At 38.7% G+C, this 21126-nt stretch overlaps 1 protein-coding gene across 3 annotated transcripts in view; it reads left to right on the plus strand.

The window, feature by feature from the left end:
- The first annotated feature begins 18126 nt into the window (after positions 1–18126).
- LOC137116597 (protein kinase C-binding protein NELL1-like) overlaps positions 18127–21126 on the plus strand; it is a 206590-nt gene continuing 203590 nt past the window's right edge. For all 3 annotated transcript variants that reach the window (XM_067495587.1, XM_067495590.1, XM_067495589.1), the window contains exons 1-2: positions 18127–18322; positions 18805–18933. In XM_067495587.1, the coding sequence (XP_067351688.1) occupies positions 18142–18322; positions 18805–18933 (310 nt within the window). In that variant the 5' untranslated portion in view covers positions 18127–18141. The remainder of the gene's footprint in view (positions 18323–18804; positions 18934–21126) is intronic.

The raw sequence follows: 21126 nt of genomic DNA on the forward strand, positions 1-21126 counted from the left end.
CCTAGTCCATATTTTGTTTACTTAAATTTGTGAGTTTCAAAGTTATCGGTGATCTTCTCGGAGTAGGGGCTCCAACAGTGATATGGGAACTTCTGGTCCTAGAAACCTTCAGAGGGTTACCCTTAGCGACTCTCAAGTAGGCAAAACTAAGCTCCATGTTAAGTTCTATAAAAGGCTGATGCCGTAAGATAAATTTAAAGTTATTATTTCTAAAGTTAACCCTAAATTTCACATGAAACTCTTGTCAAAGTTGTCAACCCAACTAGGATTAATCCTATTGTCATTCACTCATCTTTCTGCTATATTTCCTGTATTGAACACCATTATCATTTCCCAAATATTTATCTCTTGATCTGTATTTATCTTAGTAGTTATTAGATCAATACATATTCATTTATTGATATATTGATGATATTGCTATATTGATATTGATTTGGTGAGCCGCTTCAGATATGTGACTGATTAATTAATTTGTTGTGGTAAATCAATAATTAACATGTTTTAACAGAGTGATCATGTCTTGTAACTGATCTGGTTCTTTACAATGAGGATAGAGAAATTATTGATAATTTACATGTTTGCTACATTACGTTAATGCTCCGGTGCGAAGCCTGTTATTAATAGTAATATTGATAACTCATATTGCTATAATAATATTTATTTAAAAAGTGTGTAGGTGTTTCCAAAGTTTTTCTGGGCAGTGAATATGAGAATTAATCCACCATTTAAATTCTCATTTCATGAAATGCAAACAAAATTCCAACTATGTTCATTCTGTTGTAGGACGAATGTTGAAACTGGAGGTCTCAAACCACTGAACCACAACTGTATGCAAGGCTAAACACTACAGATGTAACCCTGTATCCTACGCAAATTAAATTTTGTTTTTGTAAGGAATTTTGTTTTTGTAAGAAACCACTGAATGAATATGTTTTGAAGCACAGCAAAACATTATTCCAATCAATGACAAACTACATTTACTAAAAGAAAGCAAATTGCAAAGAGATGGCTGGGATGAATGATGGGTATGTAAAGCACAAATACCCTGAGGGTAAGCCCCTGGGGGGCAATGATGACGTAACCAAAAGAGGAGAGGAAAGAAACCAACCTTGAACCAAACAAGAATACAGTAGGTTAGAACTTTTTTGGCACAAATGCTTGATAAGCAGTGAAATATGCCTATTAAAAACTGTAATCTGTGCTTTAAAATTCTCATATAACTGTAACATTGTGTTCCTTCAACTTCTGTTAGAAATTAGTGCCCAGAGAAACTCACTTTGTGTCACAATGACCTGCACAGTCAGACAGTCAGATACTTTGCCTTTTCACTTTGTTCCCTTATCACACCACAGTTGTACCAGCAGTTGTATGGTCACAAGTTCAGTATAAATTATTGTAGACTATCCGTACTGCCCCTGCATCCCCACTAGAAAGTAAGAGTTACATACCAAATCCATACCAGAAAATGCCAGAAAAGAGGTTATCTATAGACATATACCAGTGTGTAGAATCTATCTGTCTGATTTACATAATGTATGATACTTTGCCTTTGTCTTGCGTAGATTCAGAGAAAGTCATTGCTTTGATTAAGCTCTGATGCCTCAAGTGACAGCTGCTTCAGTTACAGTGCCCTTTCGGTATTCCGTATGTAAGGTATCGGAAGTGATGTGTGGTGTGTTTGTGTGAAGCATGTCATAACCTTTGAAAAGAAAATCCTAAAATAGTCATATAGTAAAAAGCCCTGAATTTCTTCTCTATAAGATGCAGGAATGTAGAGATTGTAATCAGGAATTTAGAAAGGGGCTCTCTCATCTGTTTCAGGGATGTGATGTTCACTGGGGAGGAGGAAGAATGAGGCAGTGAAGAGACAAAGAAACATGAAAAATTAAGAGACAAAGAGACTTGTTTCTGACCCTGGAGATTTTAAGTTAAACATAGAAACAATATGAAAATCCTCTGGCTCATTGTTGGTGGTTAATCGGTGTAGCTGCAGAATTGACTGAGCCTGAGGGCATTGGTCATATCTTTCAATACTTTGACTAAAAGTAATCAATGAGTTTTATGTCAATTTTGGTAATTAGTTTTTCATTCACAGTGTATAGTGATGGGATTGTGTTTTTTGCAATTGGTGAACTACCTCATGGTAGCAAAGTACTGTATTTGTGCTCTAGGTGGCCATACTATGAACCCCACTTAATAAAACAGTATTGGCATTTCAAGCCCCCAGTAACAGCATAATGCTGTTACTGGGGGCTTGGTCTAGCTTTGGTACAAAACCAGGTGAGCAAATATAATATATTACCTATAAAATCTGGCCGTACTTTGAGGGCGAGAACTGGTGCTAACTCAAACACAGTCCAGGTTTGTTGATGTGTTACGCTGTTTCACTCCCTGTAAACCTGGCATGAGTTCAGTTTATGTCCACATTAGGCCAGGCTGCCTGTGTCAGAACCTGCACATAGTAAGTTGATTAATGGACTACAATTGGAGTCAGCAGGACTGGGGAGATCTGTAATACGGCAAAGGGTCATTGCTTGTCATTCTTTAGGAAGTTTAAAATAAAAGGAAAAACCATTTAAAGTCTATAAAACTAATTTGCACAAAACAAGCACTGTGTGCATGTCATTGCAAAAACATGGAGTGTCTTGTAGTCTGAATTGAATGTTGACCTGTAGGGTACTTTCAAACACAGTCTGTGCGGCAGTGCTTAGCTTCATAAGATTCTCTGAGGCTATCTCAAAGTTTTAAAAAACACACACACCCACACACTTAGGGCTACATTATGCTTAGGACATGGTGGACTTGAAAGGTACGTAAAGGTAAGAGTTGCAGGCAACAACTTTGTACTCTCAGCAGCTCCACTGCAATAGTGTGGTGAATTAAAAATGAGTAAAGCCAGAGATGGCCCTGACCTTTATGAAATGTATGGCATTTATCATTTTCTAATTAAGTCATGTGGCAAAAGCATATCTTGTGTGCCCAAAGTCCGTAGTGAAATGGCTCTCTATCAGTATTAAATTATTACAAAACCATGTTTAATTAATGAAAATATGACTCAGGTGTCAGAGCTAATATATCAAAAAGAAATTGCTATATTCTTATACTGCTCTGTGGCAAAGGATGAGTGAAAAACTAATGCATTAACTTGAAAATAAATATTGCACAAAGTGAATTTTAAGCCTGTTTGACTGATTTATAATTAAAATACTTCACATTTTATTTATTTATTTTTAAAGTTTCTGCCATAAAACAGAAATTTGGGGGCATAGCACAAAAACAAAGTACATTTTCTGCCTCAAACAGCTTGTTCAGTGGCAACTGGACATTCTTACAATTCTCTCCAGACTAGACTGCTTCAGAAAGAAAATGACTCAAACAACGCATGTGATGCCTTGCCACTTAGCTAGTTGTTTCAAAAACCTGCAAAGTGTCAGTGCTTAAAAACTACACACACTTTAAATCCTGATGACTCCCCATATTGAAATGAAGAAGCCTTCCAGGTAAGAAGTAAAAACATCTTCATTCAAACCAACCCATTTGCCATCAAACAAGCATTTTGGGGATTTCCACAGGTACTAATGGCACTCATTTGTATGCTGGCATTAAAGGTGTTGTGTCTTTTCCTTTCTAATCTAACACCCATATTGTGTAATGTATGCCCACTGCAGTTATTCACTTTATTTCCTCAGTTCATATTAGTTCTGTTTGAAAAACATGCTTTGTGCTATCATTTTCGTATGCATTCATGCAGATCTGCAGCCCTCGTTTCCATACTGTGGTATATTTTCATTCTTAGCTTGCTAAGAAACTCCTGGAAATGTCAGAGCTTTTTTTAGTGAGTGTACCTAATATTCACAGACCCTATTGGCAGCACATTCCAGCAGCTTATGACATGCATAAAAACACCTGCACCTACTATTTACTATGCAAGCCCACACAACAGAGGTGTAGAGATGGGCAGAAATAACATTAGAATACAACTCTGTTCTATTTCAAAGCATCAGAGTTCTTGGAATCTTTCTTCCCACATTCTGGCTTCACTGCATTAAGTGCCTCTTCTTTGCATGACATGTCTGTTGCATGCTATTGGGCACACTATTACAGTACAAAAACCCAGATCATGTGTAATACCCTTAAACATATAGAGACTTGAAGCTATTGTTAAGATTACAAATTCCAATTTGCCCATGCTCCAGGCAGCTCTGGGTAGTCAGTATGAATTACGTAGTAAACTGCACAGTCTGGATCACTTTCTCTTTCCGCACTGCAATTCACTACTTTACACCCTCAGCAGTTCAGCAAACCATTGCTGCCGTCTTTGTTACACCAAAATACATCTTTAATCAGATCCAAGAAATTAATAGGTTGAATTTGATTGTATACCGGCACAGTCTTAAGGGTGTTTTGCCTGGTACAAATGGACTTTGAGATTCAGTCCACTTTGCTTCAGACTAAAATAGGTCAACCTCTGTTTTATTGCCATTCATTTTTTTGCAGCATTTTAAGTGATACTACTCAGCATACCAAGCAGACATATCCTTGTGGGCAAGCCTCAGTGGCTGTGATCTCCTGAAAGGGTTGCTGGGGCTATTTACTTAGACATTTTGAAGTCTGTCAGAACCACAGAGTGCTACTATTGCATATAATGGAATATGAATTAGACATAAGAAAGAATCAAAAAATTATTTCCCCCAAACCCACAGTGTGAAAAGATAAAATACATCAATCCATCCATTATCTTATCTGCTTATCCTGTTCAGGGTCATGGTGGGGCTGAAGCTTCTCACAGTTGTCATAGGACAGGAGCAGGATACACCCTGAACAGGTCATTAGTCTATCTCAGGGCCAACCTATAAAGGTCTGACAACAAGTAAAGATGCAGGTGCTAGCCATCTGTCCTATGTAGGAAGCAATGAGATTTCCGTTAAGACAATTGCAATGAATCAATCACATTGCAGAAAAGGACAAAAAAAGTAAAACTACTTAAACTAAATAATGTTAACTACAAGCTACTATACACAATTAATTATTCACAGGAATCCTCAGATCTGCCCATACTAAATAGATATATTTGAGGGATACTACAGTCTCACAGTGAAAATCACAAAGTGAGCGGAGGAGCTGCTTATGAATGGTCAGTCATCTAACATCAATAAAGCATACAAGTAGTGATTGATAAAACACAGATCTATTATTTCAGACCTCTGATGATTACACCAAACTTATAATTAACCCCAATCAGATATGTAAGGGATCAGAGGGGGAGGTTCTGCAGTATTGAAAACAGCCTGATGATTCTGTTAACACAGAGTTCAGAGTCTATGACCTCTTCTCCATATAGAGAGCACTGACACACAAGTGGCAGTTAATAGAGAGTAGAAAGTGCCCTAGAATCAGCTAAATTACCCTGCATCAGTCTGAAATCACTGTAACATGACCTCAAGCTTGAAGAAAATGATTTAACCACTATAAATAATACCTTGCACAAGAGGAAAAGGAACAAACGAAGTAAAGGAATAAATATTAATAAAAATAATAATAATACTATGAAAAATATCTGAGTAGCTAAAACGTGCAGATGATAAAAAGCAGGTAAATAATGAACTGGATCTAATTCACCAATGTCAAAATGTTGAAAGTTTTAATCTTAATTTTTGATTAATCTGAGAAATTTTTGGGAGATTTAAGCTTGAAAGAAGACAAACTCAGATTTTAGAGAAAGAGATTTGAAAAATGACAGTGGTTTTAAACCTAACAAAACACATAACTAATTAACAAAGAACTAAATGGCCATTTTAAGTACACAGAAAAAAATGTTGTTTAATAGCCACAACTAATGTCTACATAATAATTTCACTATTCCTGACTCATTCTGTAGTTTCCAGCATGGCACTTGCGAGTGGTAAAGTTAAGATCTGCTGTAAGAAAGAAGGATTTTTCTACTGTAGCCATTTCTGCGCACACATAATAATTTACTGCAGCACAAGTGCAGTGACTTTCATAATTGGAAAACTTTGCTCTCTTGCTACAAGAAATGCTACTGTATATTTTCTTTATTTTACCAAGTAAAACCAAAATCTAATGACATTTCGAACAAGCAAAGCTTTGCTTTCGAAGTCAAAAACACCATTGTTACTCGTTTTCCCACATGCTTTCATTCAGAAAATTTGTAATTGAATGTAATAAAAGCTAGAACTGGGATAGGATTTGCAAGTATACACATTCAGTGCATATTTTTAACAGTGTTTTGAAAGTGAAATTAGGTCCAGGTAATATAATTTCCTTTCCTCACGTTTCTTTTCCACACCTGCCAGATGTTTTAATTCTACTGTTCTCTTTAATGTTAGAACAAGCATGAAGATCAGGGATTGCCTATAAGAATGGGTGCCTACATGTACTCAGAAGTGAATTTTGTACTATGTACGGCTCATGCAAGTGCATGCCAGCGCTGTGCATCTGCATGCGAAAAATATGAGCCTGAAAGAGCAAGTGAGGTTCCTCCTCCTCAGTTTAGATGATGGTTCTGTGAATAACTATCGTCACTGCTGCACCTCAGCACTTAGTCTAGCTCTTGGCTTTGGAAAGCAGGGCTGACGCTGTGCCAATTAGGCTGATAATCGAACTAACATTTGTGTTCACTGCTCTGGGGCCCAGATGGCATTGAGAGCTCAATTTCTGGTGTGTTTGAGGTGGTGTAGGACGTTTGTGATTTACACCTCTATAAATGAGAAAAGCAAAAATAAATAAATTAATTGCAATGATAACACCAGCATTAATAATATTTTCACACTAAGACAGTTTGGGCTGAGAAAAGTAGTTAGCCAACAATAACCTCTCTCTTCTGAGTAATTTGTGTTGATGACTCAAGGAAGGAACATTTCTTGCTTCTCTAACACTTTCCATTCATTCAGTGCACAGGAAATTTTGTTTTGAAAAATTATTTAGAGTTGTGTGTAAAATGACAGGCAAAGAAGAAAGACAAGCGAAATATACAAGGGCACTCTGACAATAATCTTTTGGGAAAAAAGTCAGACAGGTAGGTCAAAATGAATTATTTCGGATCGGCATAGGTTTCGCCGAATGAGTTTGGAATTAGGGATAAAGACGATCTTCTACCAAAAGATGCCTTCCATCTTCTTGTGTGTAATAAAGTTATGTTAAACCCCATGGATAAATAAATCTTACTCCAGGTTTGTGAGGAGCCTTTTGACTTCACCAGTAAATTTGTCTACTACAATTTTAGTCCTACTACAATTTTAGATCCATTAAGTTATGTGTATACTGTACATATATATGTATGTATGTGTTATGCTCTTTTTTTTACAGTAGCTTCATGGTAAAGTCAAGACAGTCTCTGAAGACTTATTGGTCAAAGTCAGCTTGCTACAGATTCAACCCAGACAAGCATATGATCTGTGAGGCTCTGATGTGTTAATGTTTATTGGAATCCAAGTGTGTAGCACTCCGGGTGACTAACACACTCATTCTACAAAGAGTTAATCATCCAAATGTTCCAGTGGCCAGGTACAGTAGATGCTGGGCACTACGAGGATCAAATGGAAAGTTTGCCATCTATGTAATTGCTAGATCTTATTGATTGTGTTCACTGACCTGCGTATAAAAAACAAAATTCATAATTATAAATTATGAATTTATAAATCCCTTATGCTCCTTATGTTGTTCAACATCACTTCAGGCAACAGTTTCTTTAATTACTTGTATCAGTAGTGCTGACTTGATTCTGTAAATACCATTTCAAATTACTTAGCAACAACCTTTATTCAATGAAATACGATATGAGTCTCAGTTTAGAACACTGCATCCACTTTAATCAAACATTTTCAATTAAGGATTTCTCAAAGCATTATTAATTTAACTTATTCATAAAATTATGGGTCTCTCATCTGTTGTTCTTGCTCATTTGTGTTCTCTCTTTCTCACTAAAAGTAGACTGTGCATACAAGTATCAAACTGTGCACAAAGGTTTACAACTATAGCCCATCAGTTTGACTTAATTCCACACGCTGGGCAATAAGAACAGAGTAGGACTGGGGTGAAGGGGGTCTTAACGAGGCTGTTGCTAAAACTTAGCATTTCAGAACGAGCTTCAAAAGAGGGGCTGCATAAAGAAATGAGTCATTGTATGGCCTCTCTACAATCAATTGGCAATAAAGGTATATGGTAGGTAGTTATTTTGACAACTAATTACTAATTGTGATAAACCCAAAAGGTGAGTAAAGAGGAAAAAGGTGAAAGCTTTTGTCTGTGTCAGACGTTTGAGTACAGTATACATATTTTTCTTGGATTCAGTAGATGTGACTTTTAATTCCATTCAAACTTGGGGAAAAAAACACATACACACACTGATTCATTTATTTTGGAACGCTTTATATATACAAAGATTTGGCACCTTTGTGGCTACATTCCGATTTTAATATGCCTGTGTCATAATCAGTCAGTAAATACAATAATGTCTCTCGTTATCTAACCCTGTTGACTAAACTATGAGAAATGGAACATCAAAAGATATCACAGTGAGCCCATGCACACTGAAATTTGAAACAAATCAAATTTGATCAAAGCCAGCCCAGTTCCCTAACCACTGCTGGGTTGGAGCAACACACACAAAGGTCTCGTTATCTGCATGCATTTTGCTACTCTACCACCTCAGCAGCCTCTGTGAGGTGTGAACTCTCTAATTTGGCGCTTCAGGAATCCATATGACCCTCAGTGGGGCGCACAGCATCTGATGAGCCTTATTTTAGCATACATATATCTGGCACCCTGCTGCGTCTAAGAAGCTTATTTGGGTCCATGGAAATGAAATGTCTGCACTCTATATGTACTGTAAGGCACTACTCCATAATAATTCTGACCAGGAGAACACCATCAAAGCTCAATCAGCTTTAATAACCCTGCACTCCATGGCTAATAATCAGAACTCCATTTCTATAAATTGCGTGTTATAGTGTTATAAAATTTTTTAACAATTTGTGCCATGTAATATCAGTTCTGCATTTAATATTTTCCAGGATCAAATTGAATAATATGTCTTTGCTTAGAACAAACCTTTGCAAAATATGAGAGTATAATGAGGTGTTTCAGTGGACTGTGATGCCAAGGATGACACAAAAAACACATATAGTCATTGAATACTGTACCATCTTCAAATATGGCATTAGCTATAATCTGTCACGTTCCAGATTTTGTTATAAGCAACTGATTAAGTAGAAGAAAATTTAGGAAGCAACGGAATGGATCAAAGCACTGTTATGCAGTTAATGGTTTATTAATGCACTGTGCTCTGGTTCTATGCGTATTTAACATTTCAAAGGTTTTTAGTCTTCACATTCTTTCAAACTGCAATTTTAATGTCTGGTTTAACATATTACAAAAATCACTGTTCGTAAATGAACTTACTTTACTTTCTTTTGTTTACATGGCTGTTACTGAGCAGACAAAATCAGGCAACTGTGTATGAATTCAGGGTCTGATTTGACTGTAAGTGATGACTTGCATAATCTTAAAACTAAAAAAACTCTAAGCCTCTAAGCCAGCCTTAAATTTAAATCAATGCTTAGTAATGCACATTAAAAGGCAAATTCCTCCAGCAAATTGACCTGCCAACCAATATGTAACATCTTTCTTTTTTTTATTAGAGATATGCTACATAACTTATCTTATTATGGAGAGGTGCTGTCAACACCTCATGTAACACAGACTCACAGAGCTGTGCTGTGATATTTCCTTTGAAGGGTTTTTGACAGAGAGCCTTGCTTTTGTGACCAGTCATAGAAGATTAAAACCTGTATGTCACATACTGGCCCTTGTGTTTACATTGTGTTTACCAGTGAGATCCTTGACCAGGACTTGACCAGGGCTTAACATTCACATCTGCCAAATGGGAGTGAATTTCAGCAGTGTCAGGTAACACAGTCACTCTCACTACCCACTACATTAGTGGGTTAAATTTTTGAATTTTAAGGCCGTCACAATTTCCTTTTAACACCACTGATTTTGTTATGCCCTTAACATAGGTTCTGTTATGATGACCCATTGCCTCAGTGGTACAGGGCTTGACAGTGCAAGTGACTCTGAGTATAAATACAAATTGATTCTCATCATTTTAGTGCACTTGAAGAAGGCACTGAGGGAGATGAGTGGATGGGAGGTTATAGTTACGATGTTCAAGGTGCAGTTTCTCCACTGTGGAGCTGCTCCTCCACACACAGTGGAGCTGCAGCTGCCAGGGGATCGAGAGGAGACAGAGCCCAGCTGAGATGAGACAGGTTCATGGAAAATGTTTGTTACTGTAATGTTGCACACAACTTAAACTTGCAGAATCTGTAAAAAATGTATAGACATTCATGATAACTGCTATACTAAAATTAGATTTTGAGTGACGCCTCATTTTTTCCCCCGTTTTATCTTCTTATTTGTAGGTGCCTGTAGGGAAGGTTTCCACTAGGGTTGTAAAAGGTTATATGCACTAAACCTCAACATTGTTATTACAATTAGTAAAGGTACTGCACAGAAGAACAAAGCTTTGTCGTGGGTACATGAGATGTACTTGTTAGAAGGATCAATCAGTTAGAATTAAAAAATAATACTCCCACATTTAAAAATTGAAAGCTAAGATTATTTTTGGAGGAATCATTAGCAGGTTCATAACAGAAGGGTAATAATACCATTTTTCTTATGGTCACTGTTTTGTAAATGTATGTCTTACTCACATTAGACAGCCCTTGTTTGCAGATGGAGACACTCAGGGATACAGTGATACAGCAGTAAGTTGTCATTCTAATCACACTGCTGCCTCTTGCAAAAGGGATGCTGTTTCTTTCAGTCTAGCAACCATGTTTACCTCAGCTTGAAGAAAGTTGAGAGCAAAACTGGGTCACTTATCCCAAGATAAGTCCTGCTATATTTGTCGAAGGGATCAAACCACCAAACTTGCAGGGACAATGCTTGCCCATCATGTCCAGAGGTGAGAGCTTTCTGTGTGACCTGATAATTGCCTCCTGGCTTCAGTTTTCTTGGACAATGCACTGGTCTACAGTGGTGGTGCTCGTATAGTTCACAACCTATTGTGCTCTCACAGCAGGCTAGAGTGAAAGAAAAAATACTCAACCTCACCATTTCTTACCTTGTTATTAAATCAAGAGAACCATTTTAAAAATTGTGGTGCAGAAAATAAACACCATTTTAAAAATATTTTGTGCAACAGTTGGAGCCCAACTGCTGCACTGAACAGCGTCCACCGCTTATATTTGTGGCAACACATTTTTACAATCACTTTTTTCTTTGCAAGTACCTTTGAGGAACACATTAATCATGTTACTAGAGAAGTGACAGTCAACAAGACTCAAAATAAAGTTCAGCACCATTAAGTTGCCCTTGTGGAGCCCCCTGGCTTTATACTTTAAGTCTCTGAGAGTGAAGACTCATATTCCTTTCATTCCATTCTCCACCACCTCCTCGACCTATTAATATTAGACTGGGCCAAAAATTCTTCTGCACAGGTAAATGTAACAGTAAATACTTCTACTGCTAAAACCATTCTGTGGTTATTCTGATAATGAAACCATCGATCTGTGCAGACAGTCATACCTAAACCATGATCACATCTGTTTCAATTTTACTAACTTTTCAGAACACAAAATAGAGTGGATTTTTTAGCTGCAACAGTACAAGCTTCATTACTAGTTAATAAGTTTAGGTTCTCATTTCATGAGCTGAATGTTAGCCGCCTATTTACAGTTCCTGGTGTCATGTCAACAAGGTGTCAAGATAATCTCACCTCACAAGACAGAGCTACATGTCACTGGAATATTTATCAATTAATTAATTAACTAATTTATTTGTTTTGCTGTGCACAGGAGACATTCTGTTCTGAAAAAGACGTATCTTCATGCTTATATAACTGCTAATGGTAGCAGCAAAATGAATTAAGAGGTGTGCTAAAAATTTTCATCTACCAGTACAGAGAAATCCTCGCAGAAATATGGAGAAGCCTCATCATGCACCAACCAAAAAATTATGTTTTATTTGCTTGCATTTACATTTAAACCGTTTTAGTATGTTTGGAAGAGATAAAATGCAGATGATCCAATAGGTGCTATTTTCTATGTTGCTTAACCTATAGAGGTGAAATCACTAAATCATAGAAAATCTGAAATTCCTTACATTTCAGCTGCTATCCATCTTTCTATCTTAAACCCAAATGTATGTTGGCCCTGAAAGCTCAAAGCACCGCAATTTGAGAAAACACATACATATAGACAAAACACAAGCAAAAGTATAAAAACTTCACCAATTTGACAACACATGCACAGCATTAAGAAAAGTGCTGCAAAAGCCACAACACAACCAAAGTGATAAAGGCGCTGCAAAAAGAGAAAAATGCTGCAAAACACAATGGGAACTGGAACTGTTGTAGACAACGGCCATACCTATGTTTCCAGGGGACAATAAAAAGTGACGGACACTTAGATTTGAAAATGTATTTTTAGTTGCTCCCGGAGCCTGTGTTGTGAAATTGGTAAAGTTGTTTTTTTTGTCTATTTACTTGTATTTTGTCTATTTGCATGTGTTTTCTCAAATTGCAGTGCTTTGAGCTTTCAGGGTCAGCATACAAATGTCTTGTCTACAGCAAAAACAAATGAATTAGCTTGTTCAAACTCTTTAGCAGGGGCTTGTATAGTATTGCTCTTATACTATGGTCACTTACCCCTTGTTAATTGTTTCTTTTAATTGTTTGGAGTGTTTGGTTATTTTTTATAATCGGTAGAAGTGTTGCCTTTGTTTCTACCAGCTGTTTCATATACCTTGTCTGCTCATTTAAAATGATGCTAAGTCCCTTAATTATTACATTCAAATATTTCTGGGTATCCAATGTGGTCTCCTTGTGCATGGCCTAAAATCATAAAGCTTCTGGTTACATATTGCAGTGAGGCTGCTGAGTGTGGTAGCTTGCTCCACCCCTGTTGGATCGCTTTGCTAAAGAGCTTAGCTTGGGATTTTTTGCTGTGTGGTGTAGGGCCCACCAGAGGCTGTTCATTGACCGTGGGGGAATGGCATTGTAAACCTGGATGAGGGTCTGCACTGGCTCTGCAGTAGCCACTGGAAGCCAGTGCAAAGACCTAAAGAGTGGTGTGACATCTCCTTCTTGGTCGATCAAAAATGAGAAGTGCTGCAACTTTTTGAATCATCTGGAGAGGTTGATTATCCATGCTTGTAGCTCTATCAGCAGGGGTTCTGTAGCTCAGTTAGTATAGCAGTCATCCAAGATCTACAGGGTCAGTGGTTCAACTACCGCTCCTTTATGGGTCCTCCATTTGAAGTGTCTCTGGGCAAGACACTAATTGACATTGCAGTAGTCTCGACTACTGGGTATGACCAGTGCTTGAACAATGGGTTGGGTAGCATATTCAGAAAGGTAGGATCTGATCCTTCTGCTGTTGTAAAGGGCAGAGATGCATGTTCAAAAGATGGAGGAAATGTGGTCAATGAAGCTCAGTTGGTTAGCAGTGACGTCCTCCTGATTTTGTAGGGTCAACCACTGAAAATCCTAAATTGATGCTGATGCCGTGTTGTAAGGAAAGTCTGGCTGGGAAGACGAAAACTCCTGTCTTGGAGAAACTGAGTTAAAGATGTCTTTCTCTCATACACACAGAGATATCAAAGAGACAGTGAGGTCATCTGTTGGAAAGGACAGGAAGATCTGTGTGTCATCAGCATAGCATTGATAGGACCTGTGGATGGGCAGTGACAGAAATGTGTTCCTTCCAGTAGACCTTGAAGGCTTGTCCTGATATTTAAGACCTGGGCAGGAGGATCTGATCGTCAAAGGCTGCAAAAGACCAAAGCATTTGTTGCCTGCAGAGATTCAAGGACTGTCAGGAGTGCCGTTTCTGTAAAATGACCACAGACTGATTAAAAAAAAGAAAAGTTATTTATAATAAGAAAACCGGAGATTTAAGAACATTTGAGATTTAATGGTTAAATTGGAAGAAGTTCAATTTTGCTAGAGATGAAGACTTTTCTTCCGGAAAAAGTTGCTATTAGTGGGTAAGAACAAGAGATGTTAAAAGATCTTATTCAAATTTGAAGGTTCATATAGATGTTTCTGTGATGCTGTCTGTCACTGATCTTGATTCGTAGCATCCTGTAAATGGGTTTATTACTTACAGTATACTATATCTAAGCATGGTATTATGTTGAAGTTGCTGGTAAGTGCAAAACAAAGTAGCTGACTAGGGAGTAAAATAGAGATCCATTATGTAAAATAAAAGCATGGGTGAATGTCATTTAGCTCATTGGTGACTGAGCACCGTCTCACTCCTTGTGGATTTAATATCACTGCTGCTCTGCTATGCAAAATGCTAAACTTTGGCCTTAATCTCTGTCACCTATAGTAAATGAGGTTTTTGAGTGGTGATTTTTAGGTCATTTCTGTTCGTGCACAATTGGGCGTCTGGCTTGCCTGTTCCCTGCTAATAAACGACCTGCTGGCTGCACCCCTCCTGGTGACCTCACTGTATGTGACTGTGGGACTTGTGTTGACAAGCAGAGATTGAAAACAGCTGGGCTGCAATGGGACTAAATTACAGAGCTAATCCTGTTGACATTCATATCACCATCACTGCCAATCCTACTTTCTCTCTAGCTTTTTTCTCTCTCCGTAGCTTGCTTTCTCAAAATTTGTTCATTTTAGGATCGGTACATCATTGATGCAGACAGCATGTGTAAACTAATGTGTGATCATTAGTAGCCCAGCAAGTCCTAGAAGTCCAAAGATGTTCAGGAATCTCAGTAATAACAGCTCAAATTCTAGAAAAGGTAAAAAAATAAAAGTTGTGCTAAATGTTGCTGTGCTGTAGATGATTAACCAGGTTGGGATTTGGTGACTGTGAAGGTCACAGTATATAATATATGCTCATCAAACCATTCAGCAGTGTCAGCATAGGTTGTTCTTTTTGTAAAGCTTTACGGTCGATGATGAAAACAACCTATTGTGACCTTACTTTCAGGAGGCACATAGAAATATCCCTTAGACATCCTTTAGCTGAAGATAAGCTAAATCGAGGGGGCTCTGGGGCTGGACAGGTTTTCATTTTTTAACTTAAACTGCCCTCCTGTAAAATATAGGTTGTTGTTTGGGCCTACAGGTTATTACCAACAACAGTAACATAATATTGGTATAGGCACCTCTTGCAGCTTTAGTAATAATGACATGAGCAAAGGTAAGAGTCAGATTTTGTGTGTTTAGAGTCAGAAAGCCTGCTGAGGGAGTGGGTGACCCAAAACTTTCCCACGGAAAACTGATGTTTGAGTCCAGTAGGAAAGGTTTTGTTTTGTACTTTTAACCAATGGCACATTATCAATGTAATAGTTTTAGGCTTTTGCTTATTTTTACCCAAATAATGATGTTTTTAAGTAATCCATTTGGTTTTTGTGACTTGACTTGCTGTCTTTTTCGCTAAACCCAACCTTCCCTAAATAGTTTTGGGATCTTGTTAACTTATCAGCTGGAAAACAAAGAATCACACAGTAATGCTATAAATTAAAACAAAACTGACGCGTTCACATCCTCTTCAGTAACCAGAGAAACCAGGTTTCCCCAGTAATCTAGGAACAAGTTTACATGATTACTGGAAATCATATTTATTTTATTGTATTTATTTTATTATATTTTATTGCATTTGTTAATTTATTGAATTATCCATTGCTTTGTGTGTTGGAGAAGGCTCACAGTAAATTGATAGATATAACAAGAGTAACAAAATACAGTTACTTTTCAAACTCCTTTTCATTGGTAGAAAGCAACTTATTTAAGGACACTTAGTGACCATTTCTGTTTTAGAAACTTTGTCTTGATTAAATTTTTTTTTGCATTACCATCATTTCATCTTGCATATACTGTTGACCTGGAGTATACTGCATATACTTCAGGTCACGTAACTGCATGTAACCAAACTGACTGATGTACCCAAATATACAGTAGATGCTCTGATTATTCCTACTCTCTACATTGGCACTGAAGTCACCACAGGATCATAAATTCACAGTAAGAAATGGGGGGGAAAAGTGCAAACCAAAGTTCAGCTGAGGCTCATCTCGACCTACTAAATTAATTTTCTTTTCCAAAATAAATTATATTTTATTATTAGTGTTATTATCATTAGTAGTATTAGTAAGTATTCTCATGTTGAGCCTGAAATTTAACTTACAACAGAATTTGTACTTGCAGAGTCGATAGCTGAAATATTTAACAGTTTGCAGTTTTGTAACAGATATAATTTGTTAAAACAGGCTTTGACTCTGGATTTTGTGTGTGGGGAGTGACTCTGATATAATAACATCAGCACAGTCACACTTTATATTTCTCTTTTTGTAATTCACTTCCACATGACTTGGTTCAGTCTAATCTGCACCTGTGATGGGTAAAAGCAATCCATAGACCTCCCCTGAGACATCATGAAACAAACCTGTGGCTAATAGTGGTGAAAATGGAAATAATACACAGTTTGCAAGCTGGGAGAGTTATGTGTATGTGGAGCCCAATTCTCAGAGAATGATTATCGCAGTAGGAGAGTCGATGTAAGAAAAAGTCTAAAGAGCACGGCTGTGCATTCACCAGCTGTGCTAACAACCGCTGACCAGGGGGTTAGCACAAATAACTACACAGTGTTATTTGTCAATCACCCAAACTAAAGTTCCCTTGATATGTAAGACATTTGCTAAATGTTATGCAATCGTAACATAGTCAGCTTCTGACCTAAAGTACCAGTACTTTGTGTGGAGTTTGTGGAGCATGTTCTAACTGTGCTTGTGCAGGTTTCCTCCAAGTACTCTGGCTTCTGATGGAGAGATATTTTGCAAAATATGGATAATAAAATGACAGCTGACAGAAGCCTAAAATAGATCATTGCAAAATTAGAGAAGTTTACAAAAGAAAGGATTTTGCCCACGCTTGTATTGTACCAATATGCTAAAATAATCATTGAAGTCCTGTAGAACAGTAATGCAGGTTACAACCTGGATGCTTAAAAACTTTCTCTTTAGAAAAATGTTCCTGCAAATAACCAGATCAACACTTCTGATTTCATATATATTAGCATTTTTACAAAGATGAAGCACTAACAAAAGCCCCATGGCATCTTTTTTGTTAGTTACACATGTGTGGACCTTACTGATTCTCCAAAAACCTTCAAAGTCATCGTTCCCTCCCCCTTCACTACTCATCCTGTAATTAAAAAACGTCCCCCACTTTTTTTAGTTCTGGATCAGTAGATCGGCTTGGCCAAATGCTGCTATTGTTTACAGTCTATTTGAGGGTGAAACAGTGCCCAGCATCCCAAAGCAGACATGCACAGGTGCAGCAGCCTTGCTCACGGTGTAAATGCCATAATCACTTATGCTCTCTCCCCCACCAGTTCGCGTCGATGCAGGTAACCCAGACAACCTGACAATGTACACAGATTAAAGGCGGGCAGGAGAAGGGTATGATTAATGGTTCTCAATAAGGACAGGCCCCAGAGGAAAGAGGGCTGGAGCAGCGGTGCTTATAAATCCCAGGGATTCTCTGAGGCAAGGATGAGGTGGGAGAAAGAGAAGTCAATTTAGGATCTGGAAGAGGAGACGGGGGTGGCTATGTGAAACAAAGAGGAGGCTTCCCGTTTTGTGTCTGTGTAATTTTGCTAATGCCTTGGACACGCCAGTCTTAAATTCAGCGGGTTGTAGTGTGTCCAGACAGTTAATAAAATCTGTTCTACTTTGTCAGTTGCACTGTTGTTAATTTGTCCCGTGACACTAACAATCCTTTAAATAATCTCTGCTGTTCCAAGTGAGAGCAGCCTACCTACCCATTATAGAGAATCCACAAATCCTCTCCTCCCCGACTTTCCTTTTGAAGAGCCTTTTTCTCACCTCCGACATCGAAGTTTCTGTAATCTGAGCGGGGGTAACTTTACAAATTGTTGGTTGAGACTATGGCCAAAATAATCATCAGCAGTTCAATTCAATAGCTGCCTATAATAATCATACCCATCTGTGACTGTTGATGTCATGTAGTGGCTGATTGGACGCATCCATACACTATAAATCGATCTGCTTTGCAGTTAGGAAACCCCTGTTCATATGCTATGGACCGTTCCTCCACATCCAAGCGAGTTGAAAGCGGCACACAGCGCCAGACGGACCAGTCTGGGTAGTGTGGATACGCAGCGGGGCGCACGGCCGAGGACTCTTTACAGCGCAACTCCAACACAAATGGATATTTACGTGGCTTTGTTATCCATTTTTCTTTTTACCAAACCAGGTAAGAAAAAGTCGCGTAGCACTCTGTGATTGCCAATAAGGAATTTTGTTGCAACTAACACCATCTTCTTATCGTTTTTACACTCCTCAGTTTGCACGTTGCGCGCACGCATGTCAGATCATGTGTCAGTGTCTCTGAACTGCAGCGTATCCCGTTTGAATCTGTTGCCGTTTGAGTTAATATCGGAAAACAATCAGACTACTAAAAGAGATGGCATCTAATAATGTCCGTGCGCGCACGGTGCACCCACAACCCGTGGAGAAGACAGGTGATGCATCTTAGTGGGCATCTAGCAATATTCCCATATCCTGCGTGTAAATTTAAACTGCGTAACTTTTTCCACGTCCACCCATTTTAAGCCGTGGAATGCACATAAGCAGTGATAGTGTCTGTTTGTGAAATGAAATGTCATTTTAGTTTAAATCCTGCAGATTCCTTCTCACTAGGCTTTGCGTCCTCTAATCTTCATTTCTCTTTACCAGCTTTGGCTTTCGGATCAGATCAAGACTACCAGATTGACATCATCAATGAACTTGACCTGGCAAATGCCACCTATGGAATTACGCAAGTGGCGGGGCTTCATAACAGCAGCAAAGCATTCCTTTTTCGAGGTAAGGCACGCACGCGGACAGTTTCTTCCTCATTAGTCCCGCTACTCAAGTTAAGAAATGTCTTTGTCTGCTCTTTCATGGCTGCGCACACATACACGCACGCTCTTTGTTTCACTAGTTAGCGAGAGGAAAGCCACGCAGAGACACGCCTTTTGGTGTCACAGTATTAGCGGGGATTCTGAGACAGAGCGCTCTGGGGAGAGTCCTCTCATAATTACTCCACATTTAATTCGTCCCAGGCAGCAGATGCTCAGGCTCTTTGTGGACACACTTGAGCGCACTGTCTGTGTAGGATTTGGACCACACTTGTACTTCCCACTGGCATCCTCCGTTGTGTAATCCAACAACTGGTGGTTAATGAATAGAAGGTGTGTTACAGTGTGAGGGCAACAAGGTGTGTGGATAGGGTATTTATGGCTTCAAGGGAAGGAAAAATTGTTTACCACAATTAAGGATAACTGTCAAAGCCATATTCTAACATTTAAATAGCCATGATAAACTGCTGACACAATATTATCTCCGCTGAGTTTGGTGTGAGATATGTTACCAGTATTAGAAGATAAGTTGGCTTGGCCCACTTGCTTCTTTGCACTGTGAAAAGAACTCACGATATTTGCTGCCACTTGTTCATTCTTTATGTAGTACGGGCAGCTTTAAGCAGATGCTGAATTATTAGAGAGTAATATAGGATGAGAATAGACTGCAGACAGAGAAAGATTTCTAGGTGACTGCAAGTGGGAGAGAGCTCTATTCTAATGACATGAAAGTCTCTTTGGAGAATTTTACTGTCTCCATTGTCCTGTGCTGCAGCTCAGTGAAACTTTATTGTGGGGAGAGTCTTGGTTTTTGTAATTTTCTGGTGTGAAACTAATCAAATTCAAATATACAGGCACAAACACCAGCGGCCTGAATTCAAAATAACCCTCAATGGGTGTTGAGACTCATATGGGGAGCATGGTTTTGGTGTGTGTGGGTGTGTGTGTGTGTGTGTGTGTGTGTGTGTGTGTGTGCACGCCACTTGAGTGCGTGCTTGGCTTGGTGTGCCACTGGCTCTGTATGAATGAAGGCAGGCCTGGTTGGCTGTGCTGACTTGGAGCTGTCCAATATTCAGGGTTGGAGGACATACAACCTCACTTTTGATGCATGCACACACACACACACACAATCCTTTGAAGCTGTCCTTCCTCTGGTTTCTAGGCTCCCAGGGTCAAGGCGCAGCAACCAGATAGTGTGGGAAATAGGCTAATCCAATGGGGGGTACTGGACCTGGACTGGAGAATTAGAGGATGCTTGTGACCTAACACTATGCCCACCATTGCACTTCTTTCATGGCCCTGTAACCCAGATTGCTCCACAGAGCAACAGCAGACAAAGCTGCTGCCATTACAAGATTCTGGTAAAAGGCGAAGACGTTGATGTAATAGATTATTGCAACAAACATTCCATGATTATCTTTTTAGTTGATGCTGTGCTGGTGCCGCTATGGCTGATTGGGTCAGTGATTATTCAAGATGATTTATGCATGCTGTATGCAATCATGTTGTGCACTGAGCTCCATATCATATTTCATCTGTTTGATTGCATAAATTGTGGTGGAAAATTGTAATACTGCTGAAATGGTTGGGGGGAAGGGGGCAATGTGGTGTGCCAATTAGCTCCAGCAGTGCTCTGAGAGAAAGTGAAGGCTCTGGCAGTGTCCCTGGCTGGACATTGGGACCAGTTTCTCTTCTCTCCCAGTTACTCAGTGATCTACAAACAATGGATGGTTTGGATTAGCAGAATAAATTACAGCAACTTCTTCTAAATTTAAGTAGAAAAATGCACCAGCACTGTTAATGAAAGCCAATTTACTAAAACCATGGTCCTTATCTGGATGTGTGATCCAACCTTGTGATGAAAAAGAAAAATGTTAATAATCCCTCACCCTGCACTGATAGTCACGAACAACGCTCGGCTAATTGTTTGTTTTGCACATTTGTAGTTTGTACCTTTTGTTAACATAATTGCCGACATTGTGCCAACGTGTACCATGTATTAATAAAGTTAGTTTGTTCAGATGGTGACTGACCTGATTTTTCATCCTACATTGGAACCCAGCTTGTCAACCTTATTACTCAGACCCCCTTCTGTCCCAGCATCGATTTTGATTTAAAATTCTTTTAATGGTGATTATTACTTTGTACTTTGGTATCC

Source organism: Channa argus, chromosome 2, assembly GCF_033026475.1.
Source record: "Channa argus isolate prfri chromosome 2, Channa argus male v1.0, whole genome shotgun sequence".
NCBI classification, from domain to species: domain Eukaryota; kingdom Metazoa; phylum Chordata; class Actinopteri; order Anabantiformes; family Channidae; genus Channa; species Channa argus.